Raw genomic sequence first — 10,008 nt, 5'->3', positions numbered from 1 at the left:
CCCAGCCCAAACTTTACAACATATTTATAACGCTACTCTTTTTTCGGAAATCACCCAGACTAAATCGAGCTGATTTTCTTTGGATTTTTTCCAGTTCTTGAATCAAGTAATCCTGGTGAGGGTCCCATACACTGGAACCATACTCTAGTAGGGCTCTTACCAGAGACTTATATGCCATCCCCTTTACATCCTTACTACAACCCCTGGACACCCTCATAACCATGTGCAGAGATCTGTATCCTTTATTTACATTGTCATTTATGTGAATACCTCAATGAAGATCTTTCCTTATATTAACACCCAGATACTTACAATGATCCCCAAAAGGAACTTTCACCCCCTCAATGCAGTAATTAAAACTGAGAGGACTTTTCCTATTTGTGAAACTCACAACCTGACTTTTAACCCCATCCATCTCACAACATTATTGAGGTCACGTTGCAGTTGCTCACAATCTTGTAACTTATTTATTACTCTATACAGAATAACATCATCCGCAAAAAGCCTTACCTCTGATTACACTCCTTTACTTATATCATTTATATATATAAGAAAACATAAAAGTCCAATAATACTGCCTTGAGGAATTACCCTCTTAATTTTTACAGGGTCATATAAAACTTTGCCTACTCTAATTCTCTGAGATCAATTTTCTAGAAATACAGCAACCCATTCAGTCACTCTTTTGTCTAGTCCAATTGCACTCATTTTTGCCAGTACTCTCCCATGATCCACCCTATCAAATGCTTTAGACAGGTCAATCACGATACAGTCCTTTTGACCTCCAGAATCCAAAATATCTGCTATATCTTGCTGGAATTCTACAAGTTGAGCTTCAGTGGCATAACCTTTCCTAAAACCGAATTGCCTTCTATCGAACCAGTTATTAATTTCACAAACATGTCTAATGTAATCAGAAAAAATGCCTACCCAAAGCTTACATGCAACGCATGTCAAACTTACTGGCCTGTAATTTTCAACTTTATATTCTATCACCCTTTCCTTTATACACAGGGGCTACTGTAGCAACTCCCCATTCATCTGGTATAGCTCCTTCAACCAAACAATAATCAAATAACTATTTCAGCTATGGTACTATATCCCACCCCATTGTCTTTATTATATCCCCAGAAATCCTATCAATTCCAGTCGCTCTTCTAGTTTTCAAGTTTTGTATCTTATTGTAAAAATGATTGATATCATATTGAAATTTTAATACTTCTTTACCATTAGTCACCACGATTTATCCATAAATCTGGGAGTCAGTAAGACTCAGTCAAATCATTCATAAATGTAGCTGAAAGCATTTCATATTGTTAAAATATCTTGTGTCATGAAGGTAGACTGCTAGTTCCACTGGATTATTAAATTAAAACGTTCAACATTAGAGGAACAATGTTCTGAATCAATACAGGCTTACTGATGTTTTGAAGTACATATGTTTATAGTGTAACGGAGTTTATTTCATTTAGGTGGAATTTCCTCAATGCGAGCAAATTTTAACTATATTTCAGCAATATGAATGTTGGAATAGTGTAGGTAAGTCAAGTCCTCACAAAGGACCATTTTACTAGAGTGAGTTTAATGTAACGATGTACTAGAGAATTCGTCTAAGCTGGCTGGACAATACTGCTCGTGGGGCTTGTAATTATTGAAGACTGGATGTAGAGAGTTGAGAACTTCAGTGTGTGCTTTCTTTTGGTGCCAGTGTGCAATCGGTGGCCAAGTCAGTGAAGTTAGTGGTGCTACCGTAAGACTCTGTAGGTGGGATGCACCAATCCTGAATCCTGACCAACACCACCCCGTGAAGCCCCATGGCCACCATGTATGTATTTTTTCCGAACACTGAGTGCATTTAGAGGCCATCGTGGGTTTGATTGTCTTATATTGTTATTTTATTTGCTTCCTGTAGTTGTTGTTGTGTGTTTTATTCTCACAATTTAAGCACTTTTCGTATCATCTGGGCTCACAATGTTTGAAGTAGTATGTTACTACATTCCATGTGTATATTTTGTATGTAGTGTTCTGTTATATTGGGGATGTTAATGAGACAATTATTATAAAATTTGATAAATATTCCCCGACAGGAAAGTGGTATTCTTATACTTCAAATAAAGTGACCACTTACTTCATTACTTACCAGGTGCATGTTTCAGTAAGAGATGGCGCCACCAAGGACCAAGGGGGAAGTTTTCATTCCCCTTCCCGAGGGGAAGGGGCGGGCCACCTAGAAGGTAACGCCTTCTCTCTGGCCAGGAGATTTGGCGGGGTTCGGGGATTTGGAGTGGTTTGTAGTTAGAGTGAAGGAGCTTTGATTTGGAGGAGTGGGGGTGTTTGGCCTCTTGGCTAAGGGTGTAGATCTGTTCCTGTGCTTTTTATTGGGTTTTGGTTACAGAGCTTACATGTACATTCATAGATTTTACAATTATGGTTTACAGTGCTTGACGGTTTACAATTGTTATCAGATAGTTATATTATGTTATTGTTGAAGGTTAGGGAGAAGGAATTGGGTGATATGTTGGAATAGGGTGGAGAAGTTGAGTAGTGATGTGAGAAGGACTTGGAGTAGGTGGGTTCGGGTTTGGGAGTTTAGATGATGGGCTTGTGGATTGGGATTGGGAAGCCGGGCGCGGTTGTGTGAGGTGGATGGGCACGGGGAGGATCGAGATGGCTCCACACGATGTTGGCGGCCGAATAGTCTAATCCCCTGCTGGATCAGTCTTTGGGCTTCTTGGGAAGTTTGCAGTTGGAGCCTCAGCATGTAGGTGGGTCCGGCTTCGTTGTAAATCCTGGAGGCCCGAAGGAGATGGATTCCGGCCTGTCGAATTTCTTGATTGATGAGGTGTTGAGGTATGCCGGGGTTGACTCCTCTCACGACGCAGCTGGGGTTGCACTCGGGCGGTGGTGGTGGCGGAGATGGTTCATTGCAGTCGGGCGCTGGTGGCGATGGTTGTCTGTTGGTTTCCATTAGTTCCTCGTCGGGTGGCCGGGCCGAAGTATTGGGTGGGGTAGTTGGGATGGAAGACATCATTATAGGCGAGGTGTGGGTCGAGACTATGGTGGTTATGGGGGTCTTAGGTGAGGTGGGGGTAGGATATGTGGAGGTGGTGGTAGTGATGGTAGTGGTCGGAGTTGTATAAGTGTAGGACGGGGGTTGTTGTGGTGGGATGTAAGGAGGTGGCTGGGTGCAGGGTTTCGGTGTCGGTGGGGGTGGGATATACTCAGGCGGCCGGGTCCCCGGTTTCGGTTCAAAATCGTTTTCCATGTGCGGAGGGCATGGATCTACGTAGAAATGCCGTCCGTGGATGAAAATTCCGAATTTCAGAGCTTGCTGGACGTCGTGAGATGTGGTCAGTTGAATCAAAAAATTTTCTGTGGGGATACAGTTCTCTAGAATTCGAGAAGCATTTGTAGCTGGTACACCGCTGTTTCGTACAGAATGGAGGAGACCTCCGTCCGTCACTGAGAGATCAACGCCTTTTAGTACACAATTAGGCATGATTGGGGAGGCCGACTTCCTTTTTGGCGTCTGGCCTAATTATGCTGTTTGGCACGGCAGGGAACAAAATTAGAGATGAGGTGTTACCCTGCCGTAATAAAAATACAGGCGTGATCGATTTCCGAGTTTGGAGAAGCGATGGCGAACAGTACGCAGTTTGTTCGCCTGACATTAACCTACCGACACACAAACACTAGCGTATCCATCAGTGATCATGTCGACGTTTGTGCCAGAAAAAGAACATTTGCGACATGCATTGTTTTTTCATTTAATTAAAAGTAAAAGGCTGTGGACTGATGGAAACATGTGGTGACACGCTCCATCGATTAGAATATGTGAAACATTTAAGCGTGGTGACTTCAATGTGAAAGGCACTGCGTACTCTGGTAGCGGCACTCTGTATTATGAACTCTTGAAGCCTGGCGAAACCGTTAATGCAGAACGCTGTCGTCAACAAATGATTAATTTAAAGCACGTATTGATCGAAAGACGACTTGAATGGGCCAGAAGACATGGTCAAGTCATTTTGTCACACGACAATGCGCCGTCTCACACAGCAGAACCGCTGAAAGACACCTTGAAATAGCTTGGATGGAACACCCTTCCGCACCTACCGTACTGCCCCGACTTAGCGCCATCTATCATCTCTTCGCATCAATGGGGCACGCGCTCGCAGAGCAGCACTTCAGCAATTTCGAGGAAGTTGAAAAAAGGCTCGTTAAATGGTTTGCCCGAAAAAGACAAGCAGTTTTTCCGGAATGGTATTCATAACTTACCTGAAAGATGGGCGATATGTGTAGAAGTCGATGGCCAATATTTTGAATAAACAGATATGAATTTCCCTTATGCATACACCTGTTACTTACTAACTTACTTAAATTTGCTGAATAAACGACAATTTTACTATAGCTCAACACACCAAAGACACTTATATTTCAGTGTTACACTGAATCAAGAAGAAATGACTTTCGCTGGATATCCGGGTGTCAAACACGCGTTATAAGACAACTGAAACGTGTTGATTGAAAGTATACAAACCATTTGTCTGTATACCACACACTGTATGATTAGAGGCGCAATAAGCACGACAACAAATATTTTAAGTGATTTTGAAATAGCGTAACGAATCATATGATTCAGATTAAGAAATTAGTGATTTTGTTTTCGCGAATTACAGCGCAAGGCCAGTTTAAAGCGAAACTTACTTATTTTGCGACAAGTGTGAAACTGGAGCGAAATTCATTGAAAATAACGATCTTGAAATTGTATTTCAATATCACGTGTGTGAAGGGAAACAGAAGATAGAATATGGATTTCTCAATTCGACAGAACAATATCTTCGTATTAATATTCTATAAAATCCCTTAAAGGTATGGTCATATAGGGCGAAAGCTGTGACCATGAGGGTGAAAGGATAATTTGTTATGTAATCTTTATTTTTCTTGGAGGAGATTAAATCTACATTTAGACTCCCAGGTACGGTTGCATCGATCGAGGTACTAGATGAAAGACGACAAAAAAGCACAGTAGCAAAGGCTAGTATCTGGAGAGAGCTTAACTACAAATTAGTCCACATATACACGCGCTTTGGCTTCCATGGAAAGATATGTCTGACGAATGGATTTCACACCCCAAGTGATGACTGTCCTCACGACCTGTTCCAACAGAACACAATGTCTCTGTGAATGATGTACATGATCCGCTATTAAGTATGTAATGCTTGTGTAGATTTCACATTGTGCTAAATATCAAATTAAATTACAGGTTTCTTGAACTTCACAATTATTCCATGTTGAAATCATTCTCTTCAGCTCAGCTGCACACGGTAGCTGAGGTCAAACCGTTATCAGTGTCCACTCAATAATTATAATTTGCTAACACACGACCATTCTAATCTAAATACATATATTATAAAACAAAATTATTTTTGGCAAGTAATATCTCTAAAAATTCATGAGCGAGGCAACATCTTCACCATGAATCCAGAGGTAGGTCTAGTAATGAGTGTAATTTCTAACTTATGAAGACATTCGTACGGCACTGCAGGCATAAACTTGTATTTCCTGAGCACCGTGGACAGCGTGACAGCCATCTGCATTTCAGCATACTTGTAGCCCACACACATGCGAGGTCCTGCTCCAAACGGCACGTAGCTGTAGGGGTGCCGTTCTTGAGATTTATCAGGCAGGAAGCGGTCTGGGTCGAAGCGTTCAGGGTCAGGGAAGAACCGAGGATCTCGATGAATGAAGTATATGGGTATAAAGAGCATGCATCCTTCTGGGATGGTACAGGTACTCAGCTTCACTTCCTGAGTAGCTTCCCGTAAAGTGAAGAAGACAGGAGGGAATAACCTCATGGTTTCCTGGAACGAGAGTTTAGAACAATTCTTTATTGGTTGTAGCAATGGAAGAATAAATAAGTTAGTAAATAAAAACACAATTAAATAAAGGAGTACGGCATTGACCGAAACAAACAGTAGGGGACCAGCATGTCTGAAAGTTGCTTTGCTAATTCACTGAAGATTGAACCCTCACACCAGAGGACCTGCGCTGCTCGTACTCGTATTGTTTTGCCTGCCCTTTCCAATGTTTTTATGAACATTCAATAAGAACGCACAGTTCGTAGTCAGAAGTCATGCCGTGTGTTAGCTTCTTTTATCCGGCAGTTGTTGGTGTCGCACTTCTTGTGTGTGCCAAGCAGAGAACTTCTAGTGTAGCTAGATTATCCTTCGGTAGGTGTTCCCAAACAGTGTCTAAGGTGTATGTCAGGATGGGGTCTGTTTGCACATAGACCTTTTCTCTTAGCAGCATTAACTTGCTAGGAACGCTCTGCTGAGTATATTTGGAAGTTGGAAAATGTTAGGGAATCAAGGATTGTCTAACAGGGAGCAGTATTCTTGGGTGATCAGAGGAAGTGTATATTCTCTGGCTTGGCAGGTAGTAATCAAACATGGCTGCATGCAATGGCATTAGTAAGTACACATTTCAGAATACTAATGAAAGTGTTGGAGGCTTAGCAAGGGTTAGGGTAAGCTTTCCGCCTGCAATTATTGGAGTGATCCTTTAATGATTTGATGATTACTCAAAGTTGGCTGAACTTAGAGACCTGTCAATGTCTCATAATTCATCTGCGGGTAATTCGGGACAGAATAAAACAGACATGAAGCAACTCGGTCCAGTAGAACGAACGGACTTAGTAAACTCTTTCAAATAAAGTTTCCTTGTGAGCTTATCCGGTGACAAATAAGTGTACTGTGAAGTAGTCATTTCAGCCAAGAGCTTTTACAAGTACTCATGAAGTATCTAAGCAAGTTTTAACACAGATTCATTCATAAATTTTAAGCACTTTGCATATTATTTAGTTGTTTCTTAAATCTTTGTAGGTCGTGTTATTTGGGCCGTTCAAACAATTGTAATAATTATGTTCCTTTGTATTTTTTATTGATGATTCTAACAGAAATTGTTTTGTAATTTGAGACCTGCGCCGGGGTGTAGGGATAGCGTGCCTGCATCTAACCCGGAGTCCCCGGGTTCGATATCTATTCAGGTCAATGATTTTTACCTGGATCTGGGGGCTGGTTCGAGGTCCTTAGTGATTACAATTGAAGAGCCATCTGACGACAGTATTATGATGACGATTGGATTCAGTGCAATAGTTGTAAAAAGTGGGCTCCTTGTTTTATCATTGTCTTACATGACAAAAGTGACGACCACAGTTCATAGTATCGTATTTTATTGCTTAGATTTTCGTAATAAATACATTAAATAACTTACACGATAACAAATACATTCTTAAGATAGTATTAACATTTATTTGATACATTGTACTAATTATCGTGCAGTTAAGTGATCCTCCCCTAATAAAATCACAGAGGAGCTCTGGACATCGAATGCAATGGCCCACATCGCGAGGGAGACACTTGTCCTTCTACAACACTGTGGAGAATTGCCCTCCCGCTCCCAGGATCTCAACCCCAGACTACTACATAACAGGCAAGCTCAAAGAATCCGTTTTACATACTGATGACGTGCCTAGAATTTCCCCGAATTGTAAGAGAAGTTAGTCATTTGCTGCAACCTAGATAGATAGATAGATAGATAGATAGATAGATAGATAGATAGATAGATAGATAGATAGATAGATAGATAGATAGATAGATAGATAGATAGATAGATAGATAGATAGATAGATAGATAGATAGATAGAAGCCTTTATTTTCCATGGCGACGTTAGGGCTCCTGGCCCTTTCTTACACTTAACCACACATACTATTACTTATTAATACCATGAAACTGACAAACTCAAAATGCTAAGAACTACAAATAAGACTAATGTTTAAGAAACAAAATTGAATATACACACACAATGAAAAAAGAAAAAAGGAACTGCCTACATGATACAGATTTGAAAAATACTAACTTTATACAACAACTCAAACAAATGCAAAAGTAGTAATAATAGAAAGCTTAATAAAAACATTACATGAAATTTCACGAATGTTATTCCTGCAGTGCTGGATATAAGTTAAATGCTTTAAGTACTGGTAGCTTGTAATAAGTTGATGACTACTGATAAATAAATAAAATAAAATATATAAATAAAATTACTCAAAAACTTAATAAAATTAATAAGCATAATTAACCGAAATGTCCGTAGTATGGGCGCCAGAGTTCACCAGAATGGATCCCTCGAATTTAGATAAGAGCATGGTAAACTTTATATCCCAGGGCGTGTACATAATGCTGCGTACTGGTACATCTGCTGCAGGCCTTACCTAACCTCCTGAAAACGACTAATTAGGTAGGAACTGCACCTAGGTTCATCAATAACACTGATTCTAAAATAGCTAACTATATTCTGAACAAATTCCGTGCATGAGCACCTCATCAACATACAACATTATACATATAATACACACATAAAATATTGCTGGAAGACTCCATATTTACAACAACAACAATAATAATGAAACTCGTGGGAAAACGAAAGCGAGAACTAAGCTACCATTTGTAGATAGTCCGATGACCAATGTACATGTATGAAGATAAATACCCTTCACTGTCTCTATATCAATTCGACTTACCGATTCTCATAATCGGCAGTTATCACTTCACACAGATACTGTACCTTGTACTACTGTGTTCACATATTTTAACACTTGTAAAGATATATACACACGTCTGTCGATCCTCAACATATAAATTTATGGAAAGTCTGAGATAGCTTTCACCAACATATAATGCTAGGCCGCCACAAGTGCTGCAATACTTAATGCGCAAGCACTCTCCACAAACATAACACGACTACGCTCCACGAACGTTTGAAGTCCAGTCCATTGCTGCCGTGTCACTCCCGTACCGTGTATCAGCACCACTTCCTTCCCGTACAGTGCGTCAGTTGTAGTTGTAGTTGTAGTTATCTTCCTTCTCGTTCCTTTACAATCACCTCTACAATCACCCTTACAATGTTTCTTACAATCTCCTATACAATCCTCTGGTTGCCGCCGTATGACCAACCTTTATAGACATCAACATCCCCCTCCTCTCAGATGAGACGTCTGGATTGGTGCTTGCCAGCCAATCATGAGTGATCTCAAATCAAGACCAAGCCCTGAACTACTTCTTCCTCCCAAGACAATAACAAACTCTGGGGAGTTTTCATGAATCACCAAACTTTCCTGGTACAACAACAAGCTTATCTCAACAGGCTGGGATATATACACGAGTAATGGAATTTCCTGACACAAGTACATCACAACAGACACTGGGGTAGCCAGATGACTCATTCAAATTACCAGAGTTATTACAGCAATGTTTTCCCACTGGTGCAAAACAAATTACTCATACCTACATATGTGGATATCTTCCAGCTTACAAATATAAATGGCAAAATATACAAATGAAATAATAATAATAATAATAATAATAATAATAAAATAGAATACTGACAATAATATCTCTAACTTCTACATATAATTCGGGGGTGTGATATATGTACTATCACATAACGCCCCCTTGGTGAATCGATGATATCATATATTATGATTCACCATAAAACAGAACTTCATAAATTATATAACTGAACTCTTAATTTACTGTAATAATGATATATACATTGCGTCTACTGCATTGTATTCGTACACACGAAATACAATTTGTCCAAACAATAATAATAATAATAATAGTATGGCTATATACACACAACTCTGATTGTTTCATATAGCATTGAACACAATCCCTTCTTGCTACTGTACACATACATTAAAATTGATAATATATATATATATATCCAAAGTGCAGATCCTATCTCTTATATCTGCGAAGGCTATAGATATTAAATGTCCCAAGGACCTTATTTTCAGCGGTTAGGAGCCTATAAGCACACTTGCCTATTCTACTGTCCACAGAATACGGACCCTGATATAATGAAAAAAAACTGTACATAAACTTAACATTGGCATCGATAGACGAGGAATGCGTACCGCAATAAAAACTAACTACGTCTAGAAT

At 39.9% G+C, this 10,008-nt stretch overlaps 1 protein-coding gene across 1 annotated transcript in view; it reads right to left on the bottom strand.

Annotated features, from left to right (window-relative positions):
• Positions 1–4,914: 4,914 nt before the first annotated feature.
• LOC136885131 (cytochrome P450 4C1) overlaps positions 4,915–10,008 on the bottom strand; it is a 31,705-nt gene continuing 26,611 nt past the window's right edge. The window contains exon 2 of the mRNA XM_067157598.2: positions 4,915–5,861. Within this exon, the coding sequence (XP_067013699.2) occupies positions 5,451–5,861 (411 nt within the window). The 3' untranslated portion in view covers positions 4,915–5,450. The remainder of the gene's footprint in view (positions 5,862–10,008) is intronic.

Source organism: Anabrus simplex, chromosome 13, assembly GCF_040414725.1.
Source record: "Anabrus simplex isolate iqAnaSimp1 chromosome 13, ASM4041472v1, whole genome shotgun sequence".
NCBI lineage: Eukaryota > Metazoa > Arthropoda > Insecta > Orthoptera > Tettigoniidae > Anabrus > Anabrus simplex.
This window is presented reverse-complemented; position numbering and strand designations above follow the sequence as displayed.